Consider the following 17,517-nt stretch of genomic DNA (forward strand, 5'->3'; position numbering starts at 1 on the left):
ACAAGCTCCCAAAAATCTTGCTTACTCTAGCAAGATAACTGCGTGTTTTATAAAGCTGCAAATTTTGCTGTGTTCTGTAACTTTTGTAGCTCTGGTGCATCTGCAGCAAAGATAAATGGGCAAGTGGGTTGTTAACGCAACCTTGCAGAAAATTGTTTGGGTCCAATCAATCATGGAGCTGAAGAGGGATTCAGCAGTATTGTTGTTCCCTCTGCACATGCTGCAACCAAGTGTGTTCTTCCACAGCCAGACTTAATGTTAGAGACGGACCTTGTCTGTCATTGACCAAAATAGACTGATTGCAAAAGAAGTCCGTGCAGTCTTGTGGAAGATCATATATGAATTATGAATACTGTAATAGCTGTAGCTTGTTTGCTTTGTGTTCACATTTGAACAAGTAAAGCATTAAACTCTACACTCTAATTATGAGATTTTTGCCTCTAATTTCTTGAGTGAGTGACCTATTAAAGAAAATTCATTGGCTGATTCTCATATGCTGAAGTTGTGGCATTCAAGTTCGGAGTAAATCTAAAACACCTTGGTTCACTTCAGCAAGGTTTGCTGCATTCAAGTTGCACTTAATTAAAGTTAACACAAGAGAAAAATATAAACTATAGCAGTTATTTTTATCAGTGCCTGACTGTGGCACTGAGTGCTTTAAGCATTTAATTTATAAATTGCCCTTCACTGTGCAGTGCCAGGAGGATTCACTGTTCTTAATGACAAAACAAAAATACACTCTTGTCATAGAGGAGGAGGTTTGGGTTTAGTCACTTGGCAGTACTAGTTACTATAAAAACACTGAAGAGAATATGGAGCTCTCTGTCAATTACTCTTTTTTGATGAAGATTATAATTAGTTTAATTATGTGGAGTAACTTTTCGTCCTTAAAATTATGCCAGGGTGTGAAATAACTTTATTCTTCTCCAGTGGATCGTGATGCTCATAGTTGGGCAGCTGTAAATCAAGTATTTCAGACATTAGTGTTTTGTAAAGGTGCGTGCTTTTTCTGGTAGATTTAGAATTATGGGAGCTATTACAAGCATTCAGGCACCTAAAATTTCAAATGAAATCACCCAGACTTTTCACGTGGGCTTTGCAGAGCCAGGATTCCTGTTTGCAAGAATCTCCTAGACCTTGCATGCAATGGGCTTCTTAATGTTTTTCCAATTCAAATGAATGAGCAGGGAACTTCTGATGTGTCTAGGGTGTGTTCTGACAGGTATCTAAATTACCAGAGACTGATACCATGGAGATATATAGAAGATACTGTCTGTCTCAGAAGAAGATATGTTCAGTAATCTGCAGTCTTCTGTTCAGGCTTCATAGGGAAACTCTTGAGACATAGGTAGGAGACAGGCTTATGGCAGACAAAAACACAGAACACAAGGTTCCTTTGTTTTTTGGTTTTTTTTTTCTCTTTACTATTTCAGGAAATTAGGAAGAATAAAGTAGCGTATAAAAAGAAGTTTCAGTCATAATTTTTCAGCCTCTTCTGCTCTGTTAGTTACATGTACCTGTTCAGGATATAATCCTTTCGCTAATTTTGAAGTTAAGGATGAAAAAATATAAAAGCTGTAAATCATTCCCTAAATACAAGAAGCTAATTAGTTTCCAGTTGCTTGAGAATATAATTGCCTGGAATCTAGTTTGGTTTTTTTTTTCCTTTTCCAGGCAGGCCTAATAGATGTATTTGTGTTTAAAAACTTCCTTTCTGAATGCTCTCTCCTGATTTCTGAGGCAGGTTTTCCAAGGCATGCATGGGTTGGTTTCTGAATGCTGGCTGAAGCCGTTTTTCTCTTCAGCAGATTCCTTTGCTGCCTTGGCTGCCCTGCTGTAAATCACCAGGTCTCATTTCCTGCTAGAGACTTTAAGCTTGTATAAGAGATCCCATATCTGTGCATCTTACACAATTACAGCCCAGTCTTGTAGTCCTGGGGTTGTGGTGAGAGTACAGTGGGCAGTTCCTCCTCCATCTGTGAATATGAACTGTCTATGGGGAAAATTATTTCTCCTTGCTTTGCAAGTTAATGTGTGTTCTGGCTTTTCACGTGTGAGAAAGCATCAAGATGACATTTCTGATGACAGGTAGGGAATGAGAAGTCATGCTTGTCCAGTTTGTAGCTGTACTCAAAAGTCCAGTGAACAGTGACTAAAACTTGGTGTAAATAAACCTCTGATGCCTGTGGTTGATATCTCCATTCATGTTTCTTTCAATGGCTTGTGAGCAAATAGCCAGGTATTGTTTCTTGTCTCAAGAGTGTTTGCTTTTCTGTCAACTGCTTATGATACTCATGTCTGTCTGGTAGTTTCTGTGCCAGGTATGGTGTGAGTCGTAGGGATGCCCTTTAGCAGACAAAGTCTGTCACTTCTCCATCTGTTGCCATCTGTCAGTATGTGTTAACTGTCTTCCAGCCCCCTGAATTTAAATGTGGAGGGCAAAATGCAAATAAAAAATGTTAAATGTGATTTTGGCACTGCACAAATTCAGTAACATCAAAGTCTGTATTAGCTGGTAGTGCTTCAGAGTTTCACAGAAAGGTGGAGTGCCTGATTGCATGGTCTTGTCTCTGGAAATGTGAATTCAAAGTCAACCAACTTGCTGGCTGCTTTTACCTCTCCTCACTTCTTAGGTGGTTTCTTTATATTGTGGATTGTTTCGCTTTGGACCCTTTCAAGAAGGATGTGTAAGGCCATTACGCACTTGAGTTGCCTCTACTGCATAACCTGTGAGTAAGTTTTGTGCTAAGATTAGTGCATGTTCGTGTGGCTGATGTAGTTGCCATTCCCCGTGATGCTTGAAAAGTCATGGCAGTCAGATGAAGTCCCAGGTGACTGGAAAAGGGAAGCCATTGTACTTATCTTGAGAAATGATAGAAAGGAGGACTCCAGGAACTACTGGTCTGTCAGCCTCCCCCTCTGTGCCTGGGAAGATCATGGAACAGATCCTCCTAGAAACTCCGGTAAGGCACATGGAGGACAGGGAGGTGAATGGAGGTAACCAGCACGGCTTCACAAGGGTAAGTCCTACCTGACAAACCAGAGGCCTTCTGTGATGCAGTGACCTCAGGAGTGGACAAGGAAGGGATTAGAGATGTCATTTATCTGGACTTCTCTGAAGCCTTTGTCACAGTCCCCCACAATATCCTTTTCTTAAATTGGAGGGAGATGGATTTGAGGGATGGACTGTTGGGTGGTGAGGCATTGGTTGGATAATCACATTGGGAGGGTAGTGGTCTGTATCTCAGAGTCCCAGTGGACATCAGTGACAAGAGGAGTCTTTCACAGATCCATTCTGGGACCAGTGTTTTTTAATATCTTCATAAACGGCATAGACAGAGGGATCAAGTGCACCCACAGCAAGTTTGATGACAACACCTGAAGGATGGGATGCCATCCAGAGGGACCCAGACAAGCTCGAGGAGTGGGTCCATGGGAACATCATAAAGTTCAAGGTCATGTGCAAGGTGCTGCACCTGGGTCAGGGCAACCCCCAGTATCAGCACAGGCTGGGCATGAACAGACCCGGAGCAGCCCTGCCCAGAAGGACTTGGGGGGGCTGGCCGCCCTGCCAAGAAGGACTTGGGGGTGCTGGGGGTGAGAGGCTGGGCATGCCCCGGCCATGGCACTCACAGCCCAGAGAGCCAAACGTGTCCTGGGCTGCACCCAGAGCCCCGTGGGCAGCAGGGGAGGGAGGGGATTGTGCCCCTCTGCTCCGCTCTGCTGAGACCCACCTGGAGCACTGCATCCAGCTCTGGGGTCCCAGCACAGGAGGGACAGGGACCTGCTGGAGCCAGTCCAGAGGGGAGGCTACCAAGATGGTCGGGGGGCTGGAGGACCTCCTAAAGGAAAGGCTGAGAGAGTTTTGGTTGTTCAGCCTGGAGAAGAGAAGGCTCTGAGGAGTACCTAAAGGTACTTCCAGTACCTAAAGGGGACTTATAAAAAAGATGGGGACAGATGAATTGAACAGGGCTTGCAGTGACTGGAAAAGATGTAATAGTTTTCAACTAAAAAAGGGCAGAGTCACACTCGATACAAGGAAGACTATTATTCTTTACCATCTGGGTAGTGACACACTGTTATGGGTTGCCCACAGAGCTTCTGGGTGCTAAATCCATGGAAACATGCAACAACAGGTTTCTGAGCAACCTGGTCTAGCTGATGTTCCCGCTCACTGCTGGGCACTTGGACAAGACAACCTTTAAATGTTCCTCGCAACCCAAACCGTTCTATGCTTCTTTATTTTGACCTTCAGCAGAAAGCAGACATATGATGCCAGTTTGATAGTTTAAAGTGTCCATGTTTCTTTGGGGCTTGGCATATATTAGTAAATCTGTATTGTTACAGAGCAAAGAACCTGATGCCAAGTGTTTTATGAACAGAAAGGAGAGATATTTACAATGTGAATAAAAGTCAAGGCTGAGAACTTGGAAAAATCAGTCAGTGCTACTCAGCTGTGACCAGCAATAGTATTACGTAACAACACAATAATTGTCTTCTTGTGTTGTTTTGTTAGCAAGAAACATATTTGTAGTAGAACAAGTAATAATTTTCCAACTTGGCTGAGGGTGAGATCTTTTTGTGACCAGCCTCAGCTGGTCTGGAGTCGTGCTGTTGCAGAAGTGGATGTTGCCACCTGCTCGTTTTGGCTAGCACTGATGTGCGTGTTGCAAGGGAGTCAGCTGGATCAGCTTGCTGCTTTGTGTGCAGACAGGTTTTCTTGTAGGGTTAGTTTCACCAAGGTAGAGATACTATCCAGTTGACACTGCAGCTACTTGAGCGCTAGTTGCTGTCACAAGGGTGATGAGACTGTTTGGGTAGATGGTGAGGAGGAGGCATGGGGATTCTCAAAGACAAGCTTAAGCCAGTTGTGAAACTTAAACGTGATTGATTCTCTCTTAGTGACTATTTTTAGCAGGGCAGTGTATTTGTGTTGGGTTTCTTTCAAAAGTTACTACGAATGACAAGAATGTGCCCGTGATTTCTGAGAGCACTGTGTGAAGAGCCGGTGCACAGAGCATGTTGTGAGCTCTTGCATAAAAATGAGCAGTCTCTTTTGTGCATGTTATTTGTGCTTTTAAATCTCCATCCATCCTGCTTATGTAATAAAAACAGGATGGCACCCTTTATTTTTGTTCTGATGGATTTATACAGTCAACTAAAAGATAGGGTAGGGCTGCCTGTTCATCTGCTGGTTTTTGTGCAGGGGTAGCAGCTGACGGCACAAGAGTCTATGTGCCCTTGAAATGGCATTTCATATACCTCTTTTCTAATCTTGCTGCTTAAAGGGAATATTTTCAGTTGAAGATGGGAAGGGAATTTATCTCTAATGGATTGTTAGCTTTCTAGGTGTTTCTTCCCCCTGAATTATTGTCCCCTGAAAGGCAGGTCAAAAAATGAAAAAACATGGCAAACCATTCTGCTCTCAGTCTGGCATATAAGAATATAGTGGGTTTTGCAGTTCATACTCTCATCCTTGGATACTCTGTTCCCTGTCACAGTCTTTACTTTCGGCAAGCTGATTAATGAACTTCCCTCATCAGTGAAGCGAGGTAGTTTCTTGGTTGACTTGATCGTAAGCAGGCTGGGCAGGCAAGAGGACAGCCATATAGTAATTGCAGGGAAGCCATTTGCCAAAATGACTTCTCACCACTTCTGCAAGCCAAAAGAAAAATAAGCATACAGCTATCAATCTCTGTAAATATGCAAAGATCATGAAGTTTCATGGCTATGTCAACTGTAACCATGCTTGTCTGCCTTGATCCTTGAGTAATAGCACTGCTGCAAGCTGTACATCTAAACTGCTTTTAAAAAAGGGAAGATGGATTTCTCTCTTCCGTGTCATCCAGCCTGTTTCCTTGTTAGAGCAGTGTTGTCTGGCAGAGAACACAACAGCTGAGCCTGCTGTGATTCTCACAGATGAAGTGTGGTCCTTGCAGTTCTGTCAGATGGCCGAAGCAATCCAGATTTGGTAAATCCTGGATATTAAGTTATTTGGCATACCAAAGACATGTTTTACTAGAAGAACTGAATTTTGTGCAAAGCTTAAAATCAAGAGACAAATATGCGCAGATGAGTGTTTGGAGCCTGGTGGGGTTTTTTTATGTCCGGTAAAAACATTGTGGGCTGGTTTTTAGTTTCTATATAATGAGTAGCTTGGAAAAAAGTTCTTATTCCTGTTTCAGATAACAGAGAAGATTACTGTATGGTTCAGTTATCAGGACTTTGTTAGGACTCTTTAAGTCCATGCTGCTTTGAAGGTATTGGCAGAAGTACTTAATTCAACAGTAGAAAATATTTAGTATTTTATTTTCTCTGGTGTCTTTAAAACTCTTGAAATGGTATTGAAGTTTTGTGTACTCTTAACTGGGTGTTTCTCTTGTTTCTTAACATTTCTCCCTTTCTGGCTTTAAAAGTATCTAGCGACTGTTTGGCTTATCTTGCTTTCTGTGAGCTGGATTTACAGGGATGATTTCTGGGCAGTTAGAGGTGCAGCTTTCAAGTGTGAGCTTTTGGCTTCCTGTGATGCCTCAGGTGATGCAAGAATCTCAGTGTATGCAAGCAGTGGTTGTTTATTTTACTCGAAGTAGGTTGTGGTTGTTTTTAAACTACTGGAGTTCCTCACCAAGCAAGTGAAGAACTTACTGCTCAGACCTTTACAGCCAGAACATAGCCAGTCCCTTATATGTGCAAAGTTTAAGTTCTTTATCTTTTTAGTCCAATTAATTTGGAGTTTAGGCAAAGGTATTTTGTGTTAGGGTAAGTCTTTATTAACCAACACAGGTGTATGACAAGGGTGTCAGACTAGAGAGTGCAAAGGGTTTTAATTTCAGTCCTCATACCAGTTTACCTGCTCTTCCAAGTATGAATCTGTTACAGCTGAAGTACAATTCTTTTGAGTCCATGAACATCCTTAGGTGTGGATTTGTTTTGTTCTTAATTAGTACTTGTGGTGTCAATATTAGGACCTGCAGCTGACACCTGCAAGCCTTAATCCTAACTACTAAACTGTTAATTTGTTTAGGGTTTAGGGTTTTTTCAGTAGTTGAAGGAGGATAGGGGATGGAATTGGGCGTTTCTGCTGGAAAGAAACACTGGGGGGAAAAGGGGATATGCACTCACATGGGAAGGACAAAGGAGGATGAGAGGAGAGGGAATTACTGATCCTGGTCCTTCAGTGCAGGTGTTAATTTTCAGGTTAGGGCAGAGGGACTGTTGTGTGCATTGTGTTTTTACCAGCTGTCTCTGGCAGTGAAGGCGTTGTCAGGCTTGGGACGAGTGAGGAGTGCCTCCTTCCCCTCAGCTACAGCTCAGCTGTTGCCATACACCACAATTGTGTGCAAAATAAAAAAGTAAACATGAAAATGCAGTCTCTGTAGGAGCAGTCATCTGTGCAAGACTGCTGCCTACAATCAATTGCAGGTTGAAGGTGATGCATAATTCTAGACACAACATGCAAATAGCAATGAGGAGATTTCAGCTTTCTCTGTGGAATGTGTGTAACGTACCGTACTTTGTCAGGTTTTGATAGGACGTTAATATTCTGCTAGTTCAGTACATCAAGTAATAGATATGCTGCTGAATTATCTTGATGTTATTTGTCTTATGCTTTCATTAAAGAACAGATCTACGTTCTGTAAGAATTCACCAAAAGCATGTATAACTTCTCTCTGAGAACCCCTAGATTTCTCTTCTGTTCTTCTAGAAATGTCTGGAAAAGGATTTCAGAACAATTTCCTTGAGGTGTGTATTTTTAAAATTGTATTGAGGGTTTTTGTTATTACTGTTATCCTCCTTGGTTCACTTCTAGAGGTTTTGAGACAACGTTCTTGGTTATAGAATGAACAGACTAAAGATGATGTAGAATTTAATTATAATCCTGAGCTGTGAATTCTTCATCACTTTCCTTAGTGCCAAGTCAGCTTGAGATCCTCCATTTCCTTGCTTCACTCATGTTCTCTCACAGGGCTTTGTCTCCTCTGTTAGACCTATTTGACTGTCAGTGCAGCTGCTCTCTGGGAAGCCATCTGTGAAATGACCCTGCGCATGAGCCTCCCAAATGAAAGTACACTTTGGCAGGCAATGTAAACCTTTATTCTGGTTTAAACTGTAACCTTGTGGTTGTATATGTCTGAACTGACATAACTCTGGGTATAATGTCTGTTTGAAGAGTTGTAAGGCTTTAGTACAGAGTTTTCTGATATGATGTCAGTGACATATTGCTCTAATTTCTTGTCTTTTTGCAGGATGAGGTATATAGCTAAATCTTTTTTTTCAGATGTTTGCACTGGCAGTACTGTATTTAGTTACTATTCTCTGTGTATCACCAGAAAATAAATTCCAGTTGCATAGATTTATAAACTGTCAGTCTGCCAAAGCCAAAACTTCATGGTAAGTGTGGTATCTGGGAGGTGGGAGAATCGTGCTAAGTCCCATAGGGCTTAATGGCTCTTCTGAGGTGGGGTTTTTTTCTCACTGTGGTACATAGAAATTGAAAAACAATACTGTTTTGTCCTACTGAACAGGGAAAAGAGTTTTATATTCAAAGGCTTTTTTTTTTCAAGTGGGAACCTCATGACAGATTTCTCTCTTCTCCCTTCCATTACTGTGAAAATGAAATGGGATGATTGAAATAAAACCCACTGTAATTGTTACTTAACCTGTTTTAAGAAGGAATTTATGCATTTTTCAGCCATCCTTGAAGCATTTGTGGATTTCAACTCAAAAAGAATGTCAGTTCAAAATAGGGAGGATATTTGACCATCTTGTTTTTCTTATCTGTTTGATGATGACTTACATGTCTGGTTTTTTTCCCCCCCAGTTATTTGTAGTAGATGTCCAGACTGGTCAAATTACCAAGATTCCTATCCTGAAGGATCGTGAACCCGGCATGGTGAACCAGCAGGGATGTGGCATTCATGCCATTGAGATCAACCCCTCGAGGACCCTCCTGGCCACAGGTGGAGACAACCCCAACAGTCTTGCAATTTATCGTCTGCCTACACTTGATCCTGTCTGTGTGGGAGATGTAAGTGGGAATATCTGGGGAAAGTTTATTCTGTCACTTAAAAAGGTACTACTTTGAAATGTGTATGGTCAGAGCAAGGTTAGTATTTAGGAGTCTTGTAAGGAAGAGTAGAGTTCTGAAAGCCTGAAAACATCTCTGATTGAGTTGTCATTTTTGCTGTGGTATCTTAAATATGAGTGAGTACTCAAATATGTGAGTGGATTTTCAGGGCTTTGAGTCAGTTTTCTTCATCACCTACAGGACCTCACCTGAGGTCTACTTCAGCTTACTTTTTAACACCAAAAATGTAAGAAAAGCCTAAATATTAAAGTCTAATTGTGGTGGTGACCTCTGAAACTAGTTACAGTGAAAAAGCTCTTTTGAGAAATAAAAATGATATTTCAAGTTGTTAAAATTTCCCCCTTATCCAGTGCAGCTTATGGATGTATTATTCCAGAGGTGGAACTTGGCTTTGAAGATTAGTTCTAACCCAGTGGTTTGTGGCAGTTTGATAGACTCTGGTACTGGTTTCATTTCTGAAACATCCTGAGGCCTTTTTAAAACAGCCAATCTTTAAAAAAACAAGCAGGAGGGTATACTGGTGTCCTGTGAGCGCTTGTCTCTCATTTCTCCTTTTTATTCAGGACTTTACATGGGCATTAACTGCAACAGCAGAGGTCAGGTCAGAGTTTCTGCAGCAGCAGATAACCAGCTGCAGCAATACTTGACTGAAGATTTGCATGACTTGCTCTTCATTTGTGTGACTTTTTAGCTTTTTGAAAAGAACTAGAGTCTTACGGTCTTTTTCTTCCCCCCTCAGGTTTCTTACATGCTAAAGAAAAGAGTCTTGAAACATTAATCTATGGGTCATGTATTGTAAATACAAGATTTTGATTACTTTTTATAGTAGGATATGCATTTGAAGAAAAAAACCCCAACATGCTGATACTTTACAAAAAAATGCTGCTCTCAGAATGGAAAACCTGAGAATTCTGGAAAATCTTAGAATTTAGATGAATTTGTCATTGGTCATAGGCCTATTTTTCCAACACCTTTTACACCTTTATCTGAAAGTGTGGAGCAGAAGTACTTGAACTCCAGACGTTGAGGATATAGCAAGTATTTTTATGGCAAAAGCTCCAGATGAGATGAACAATTCCCAGGATGGCACGAGCATAGGGTAGCAAATGATACTCTGCTTGGCTTCAGGGCTAACCAGTTGAGCTCTTTATTAATTACACACTTCAAAACCAGAAAAATTAAAATTACTGCTAGGTACTTAAAGTGCTTCAGCTTGATACTGGAATCTTATCTGTATGTTTTTAATGTAGGTCTGTCCTTTTGAGCTTGTACTAAAAATTGCAGTGAAGAACACTTGTCTGCTTTGAGACTGCTCTTGAGTATAATGGCACTGAAAAATCTGTCTTTCTTCCTTTAGGATGGACACAAGGACTGGATATTTTCAATTGCGTGGATCAGTGATACTATGGCTGTTTCTGGTAAAGTAAAAATTTCTCTCTTGCGGTTTTTTTGTTTGTTTGTTTGTTTTTAAACTTTCCTTCTCTCTGAATTTTATACTGATGTACAGTATTTGAAAAGTATTAGGAAAGCACCTCTATCAGGGCATTTGAAACCACTTGCAACTACCTAGGCTATTTAAACACTTCTTGGACTTAGTGCAGTGCTTTGTTTTATTTTGCTGTAGGGCCTTAGTCTAGATCTGATTTTTCTAGTATTAGAATATTACTGTGTTTCTAGTGAGGGGATGTTTGAACACAATGAGTTACAGGAAAGGGTTCCACATCAGAGGAGTAATTTCAAGAGGGGTGTTAGTTATTGGTTAGTAACTTTGGAATACTTTAGATCAATATCGGTTCCTGAAGTAATGTGAAAGAGTAATTAATGACAACTGAGTTTGTTCTGTCAAGCTCTCAGTACAGTTGTGTGTATGTGTATATGCACTTACACTGTGCCAATGAATACAGAAGGCTGTAATAAAGAAACTCAGTTACTGACTTTTGGTAACTACTTGGATAATCAGAGTAACTTCATAAAGAGTTACTTTGGTAAAGGCAAAAATAGTAATATGCTGTTGCATTAATTGTTTACTGCCTTTCTGTGCTGACAGGGTGTAGTGTTCTGTACACAGAGTTGTCAAACTGCAGGTGACAGAAAACTGTAACAGTCTTATATAAAAGTCACATATCTGAATTGTTGGTTTAGTTTAGTAGGATTTTTTTTTTTTCCAAACCCAAAAAGCTAATCCTGGAATTTCATTTTTGAATTTAATACAAAAGTTGATCCTTGCAAGTCTCTGCCCCAGATACCTACAGAAACTCCCCCACATTCAAGCCAGTAAGCTTGAAGAGAACAGCACAGATGATTACAGATGTCTGGGGGAAAGATAAGGACCTGATAGAATGCATAGCATGTGAGATTGAACTGTGTTGAGTCAATATTTTCTAAAGGTCAGGGGTGGATGTGAGAGTAGAAGTGTTCTCTATTCCCATGTTCTCTACTGTGGTGCTTGTAGCAGGCAGGATGTAGGTTCCAGTCTCCACATGTCAGACACCAGGGAAAACTTGTTGAAAGCAATTAGCGAGACTGGTTGCTAAACTGAATTCTTTAGACCTCACTGACGACCCTAATTAAGAGGGGAAAAAAGACAGCTTTAACTTCTGACATGGTTTTAATTTTACAGATTAATTTACAGATTTCAATTACATCTGTATCTGAAAATGTGTAGCAGAAATACTTGAACTCCAGACGTTGAGGGTATAGCAAGTATTTTTATGGCAAAAGCTCCAGATGAGATGAATAATTCCCAGGATGGCATGAGCATAGGGTAGCAGATGATACTCTGCTTGGCTTCAGGGCTAACCAGATGAGCAACATACATGGACTTTTTCTCCTGACAGGTCTATTAAAAGGGATAGCTTCCTCTGAAAGTATGTCAAAATGTTTAGAAATTTTATTGCTGAGTATTCAGCCTCAGTAACAAACAAGATTAGGTGCCATTAAGACCAATGGCATGTAATGGAGTGGCAGGATGTTGTGCTGCTGTTGTTATGCAAGTGCCATTAGGATGCTCCTTATTGTATTTGTCTCTAGTAGGTGATAGTGGCAAATACCTGAATCCATCTGTGAGGGGGCAAAGCCACCTCTGCTGTGCTGGACCACCCCTATTGCAACAAAATGTTTTGCTTTACTGTCTTTGCAGCTTCTCCCCTATGAGGTAGCAAAGCTGATGAATTTAATAGCCTCATATAGATATATAGACTCTTCTGGCATCTTCATTATGAATTTCTTTTGACAGAATTTTTCACTTTATGTAGAGATGAAATTGACGTACATGTCAAATCTGACTTAGATGGAAGTGAGTTGCCTGAACACCAGAAGGGATGTGTATGAGGCCTTGGATTAAGCCTGTGTTGGTCAGGCATTCAGCTTTCTTCATCCAGTGTTCTTAACATTAGTGATTTGTATTTTGGATTAATGTCTTCAAATTTAGTAGAAAAATAAAATGAGTTCTTGCTTGTTTAAACTAAATTGCATTCTTTAAGGAAGAAGTGGCACAGGTTTTAGCAACATAATTTTTCTAATAGATTTCATCCAAAGTGGTAGAAATTGTGATTTGAAATAGATGTTTCTGTTCAGCTCACAAATGAGTGTGTAGTCATAAGCATAATGATAGAAATCAAGTAAACCCAAATTGGCATAAACCCAGCTGAGGTTCTTTTGGAGATTTTTTGCATTGGTTTAACAGACTCTTTTACTAAGGCTGAGAATGACAGGCTCAGGCTGGACCTATAGCGTTCAGTCACTTCCGAGTTCATTCTGCGTATGAGATGATGATAATGGTTGCATGGGGTTGTGGGTCTTGATGCATCCTAATCAGTGTGAAAACATGCGAGATGGTCTAGCTGATTGGAAAGCATGTGGACAGTTGATAGTGAGTTCATAATATTCTGAACTTTACAGCTCAGTAAAATCATGTTTTTGTTAATCATAATTAATATATGGGCACTAACAGCATTTTCTGTTAGATTGAACTAAGAGTATCCTTTTTTTTCAGACCCTATTGATTAATCTTTTTTTTTTTGAAAAGAAGAGTTCTGTATATGTGGAATGGACTGTTTGATCAGGTTCATTTATGGACTATTTGATCAGGTTCCCGGGATGGTTCAATGGGTCTCTGGGAAGTCACAGAGGATGTGTTGTCCAAAAGCGATGCCAGGCATAATCTCTCTCAAGTTCCTGTCTATGCCCACATAACACACAGTGCTCTGAAGGATATCCCGAAGGAGAACACCAATCCTGACAACTGCAAAGTCCGAGCACTGGCTTTCAACAATAAGAACAAGGTTAGTAAGATAAGCAAGACAGTTGAGGAGTCCTAAAACTGTCCCTGTATAGTAGAAAAACTAAAAAGTAATCTAAACAGAATATACCAGAGAAGCAAGCTAATATGTTTTTCTCTGATTCTTTTGCATCCTTGTCTGGTGAGGTGGTGGTTTTAGTCTGATGTTCTCTGCTTCTGCCCCAAGTGAATGGAGGAGTCCAGAAGGAAGAAAAAAGCAACCCCAGACACTTTAGAATGCACAGTTTTCCCATGGGTTTGATTTTCGTTTTGCATCCTAAGCAGGGGAGTAAAGGAATATTTACAAGAAGCAGATAAAGCACCAAGACATGTCTTGCAGCTTGAATCCCATTCTTGAGTTTCTGCTTTCTTTTGCCCTCTGTGAAGACCAGCTAACATTTAGCACTTCCTGTTCTGATGGCTGAATCCTTTCTGGATTGCTCAGCAAGTGAGGTGACTGACTCACAGGGCAGGCACTAGTGCTTGCTTTGGGGTTATTTTGTTGGTATTTGACAAACAGTAAATGTCAATCTCCCACATCCTGATCTCCTGTTATTACTAGTGGGAGTAGCAATTCATGCTCCACTACTTTTTTTTCCCCCCTGCCCTCAAAGAACAGAAAAGGTCTGAAGCAAAGGTGGGTGTGCTGTTGGAAGCACCGTGCTCCTGTAGGCTTTATTTTTCTCAATAGCTGTTAGTTACTCCTCTGATGGAAACTTCATGTAACTTTTTCAGTAGAGTAGCGCCTGAAATTTGCTTCAGGGTTAGAATCAGTGTGGGACCTGCTGAAGAGAATTGTCAACTCTAGATTGTACTGTCTCATAATTTTGAATGCCTAGCAAGATTAATGGTTTTGAAAGTTACTGTTATTTACTCTTTTGTTAATTTAGGTTCTACTTGACATTTTGTACTGTATTGCATTCTATAAAGATCAGTATAAAATGAAAATTTATCTTGATAGAGCCTTTACAGGATTATGAATAAGTTCAATCCAGAGTGTGCAGCCTGCCTAGAAGAGAGTGTGAGTTTGCAAGGATATCTATAATACAGAAACTAGCTCTCTTCTTTTTATTTTCTTTCTAATAGGAGCTGGGAGCTGTGTCCCTGGATGGGTATTTTCATCTTTGGAAAGCAGAGCACACACTATCAAAGGTACTTTTCCGTTTGTTGGAGTTAAACTTCAAAAACTGCAAGCCGTTAAGGCTGTTCACTATTCTTCATCTCCTTCAAATATTTGAAGAGCAGCAGTGTTTGCAAAACACTCAAAAGTTCTGTGTAAAATGAAATGTGCTAAAATTTGGAGCTTGAAGAGGAGAGGACTCTGCACTCCCCTTAATTTAGAGAGCAGGAAGCATTCTTAAGTTTCTGCTAGTTCTGGGTTAGCTGAAGTGAACTGTTGCATAGAGTATGGTGGATACTTGATCAGTAGAATTCATAAAGGAAGTTGCACTTACTTAAGTGTAATGGCAAATCACACCCATTACCTATGCTAGTTAATATGATAGTCTTTTTCAGCTGAGAGCTGATGTCACTGTGCGCCTGCTAAAGAAACAGCAACTTAGAAGGATCTGAAACAATTTATCAAATGTCCATTTTTCTTGGCTTCAGCCTTTATTGTCTCAGTTTGCTTCAGATAAGGCACCCCATTGCTTTCAGGGCTTTTCCTTCTGGGTCATGTTTTTCACCTGCAATTTTGTGGATTTTTTCCCTGCAACTTCCTAGAACATAGCTTACAAAATTGTTCTGTTAATGCCTTACTCTTTTCTTGTAACAGGTTGATTTTTATTTTTTCTGTTTCCAGTTACTTTCCACGAAGTTGCCATACTGCAGGGAGAACGTGTGTTTGGCTTATGGTCAGGAGTGGTCAGTGTATGCAGTAGGATCACAGGCGCATGTCTCCTTTCTGGATCCAAGGCAGCCTTCTCACAATGTTAAATCCGTCTGTTCCAAAGAACGAGGCAGTGGTAAGAAACCTGTCAAAGGTGCTTCAAATGGTTTGCTTGCAGAAATAGCTGTTAAAACTGTAGTAAGTCAAGATTCTAATAAAGAGGAAGGGCTTCTCCAGTGATTGGCTAAATAATTAGCAGTGTATAGGTTTGGCTTTTGTCACAGTATACCTTGAGCGACCAACAAACCAAATGTGGCCGGCTCTGAAATCTAATGAAGGGCAACATCAGTGCCTTTAGGAGCAACTCAATTGTAAACCATGCAAATATTACTGAACTTTAAAAAGCGTGTATTTTACTGCTGTATATTTTTTACTGGATCTTACTCTGTTTTTTATCATCTCAAAGCAAATACAGTCTTTTTACCACTGTTCATACCATTCTTTCATTCTTCTCTATGAATTAAAGAAAAAGGCATTTTGTCTGATCTGTGCTACCTTATTGGGAGTCTGGGCTGTGAAGGAATGCTTGTTTTGTAATTTTAAAGCCATGAGTGAGACTCCTGATTTTCTGTGTGATTTGAGTGCTATTTCCTTTTCTCATATGGATGCAGTATGTCCAGTTGAACCTTATACCAGGGCCAGGCCTGAGGGCTTGCAGAGTGTATGGTTCCATAAAGTTCTCTCCATATCCTTTACTGTCAGGCATGAGAAGACACAGTGCCATATTAATCCTGGACTAGTAAGTTGCAGTCCTTATTTAGCTTGTCTCTGGGCCTCCATCTCTTCATCAGAGGCATGTACGTAGTAGGCATATGTGTGTAGGTTATTAGAGGTATGTAGGTAGGCAAAGATTAGGAAACTTTTATTTATGTGGTGTCTATCAGGGTCTGCTGCTTTCACATGTGGGAGAAGTATCTGTAATGTCAGGAGAAGTCACCTGAACATCTTACCAGAAAGACCTCTTGTCTTGACTTGCTGTCAGTAAGGATTCTGCCCAGGTCCTGACGCAGACACTGCAGTGTGCTGCCCAGTGGTGGCTGGAAGCTGAAAGCTTCTGCCTCAAGTATGTGATCATCCATATTGGGGGATAAGGTGTATAGGGAGTACCTCCAGAGCTTTCTCTACGTCATCTCTGAAGAAAGTCTTTGTTCAGGGCAGTTTTCTGTTATGCAGAGTAGGTGCATCTTTTTATTTGGTGTGGTGGTGGAGGCACGTAAATAACAGTAATTCCCAAGATACTGAGTGTTTCCACTTTCTGTTGATTTCCATGGGACTTGGAGTGGTGCAGCACCTCTAAAAAACAGGCTCTTTATTGATCTGTGGACTAAAATCTGATTTCAAGTGCTTTGCAGTGATACCTGAATGTGCTTTAAGTTTCCAGTTGTACCTGCTGAATGTGGTAAGTCCACATTAACTTTAGTTCACTAGTGTTGTACACAAAAGCAGAAAAAGGTGGTGGTGGCTTAAGTCAGTCTGGAGCTGGGGCTGGCTTTCTCCTGCTGTAACCCCGTCTGCTCTACACAAGAAGGCAGTGAATGCTTTTTAGTGCCTCTTGTGAGTGTTGCTTTTCTTAGCAGCTATACAGGGAAATGCAGGCCTTGGACGATAGTTCTTGATCCACGAAAGCAACTGCTCTCTGCATGACTGGGGTACAGAGCCATGTTGTGTGCCCTTCACTTCATGTCCTGAAGGCAGCAGACAGAGCTTGTGTGGCATTGATGCTGTGACTTCTTGTGTAGGACATGCCACTTCATCTTCATTTCCTTCTGGGATCTGTAGACCCTTCCTGCAGCTTGGGAGTGAGGCTCAATATACTTACCTAAATAATCCAGGTCCACAGGTGATAGAGGGCTGGGAGTGTAGGAGAATTTACTGTGATTGTTTTTTTTGGCACAGGCTGTCCTTTTAGCTTAATGGGAATGATTAATCTGAGGTACTTCAGCCCCTTAGTAGACAATTTGAAATTATGTTTTTGAAAGCCTGTTCTAAATATCCTTCTTAGTAGTTGTTGGAGTTTTAAGAGTTCTCCTAGTTTTTTTTCTGTTAAAGGAATTTTCCCCCATAATGTTTCCAGGGAAACAAATGCCCAGGTGCTTAAGAAGAACAAAAGACCTGGCTGCTCTTTTTGTTTCACCTGGGTGTGTGGTCAGTCGGTCTCGAATTTCACACAGAGAGGGAGGGTGCTTGCTTGGTCCGATTTTTCCTTCTGCTGGAGAGAAGCCCCGGGATCCCAAAGCCCGCCTTCCCTGCCGCGGTGGGCTG

The 17,517-nt window shown here is 40.9% G+C and overlaps 1 protein-coding gene across 1 annotated transcript in view; it reads left to right on the forward strand.

Annotated features, from left to right (window-relative positions):
* DCAF12 (DDB1 and CUL4 associated factor 12) overlaps positions 1-17,517 on the forward strand; it is a gene marked incomplete at its 5' end in the record, with an annotated part of 24,638 nt that overhangs the window by 1,615 nt on the left and 5,506 nt on the right. The window contains 5 exons of the mRNA XM_017746571.1: positions 8,822-9,028; positions 10,446-10,506; positions 13,178-13,371; positions 14,454-14,519; positions 15,169-15,331. Of these exons, the coding sequence (XP_017602060.1) occupies positions 8,822-9,028; positions 10,446-10,506; positions 13,178-13,371; positions 14,454-14,519; positions 15,169-15,331 (691 nt within the window). The remainder of the gene's footprint in view (positions 1-8,821; positions 9,029-10,445; positions 10,507-13,177; positions 13,372-14,453; positions 14,520-15,168; positions 15,332-17,517) is intronic.

This window comes from Corvus brachyrhynchos, unplaced genomic scaffold (genome assembly GCF_000691975.1).
Source record: "Corvus brachyrhynchos isolate BGI_N302 unplaced genomic scaffold, ASM69197v1 scaffold139, whole genome shotgun sequence".
In the NCBI taxonomy this organism is placed as follows: domain Eukaryota; kingdom Metazoa; phylum Chordata; class Aves; order Passeriformes; family Corvidae; genus Corvus; species Corvus brachyrhynchos.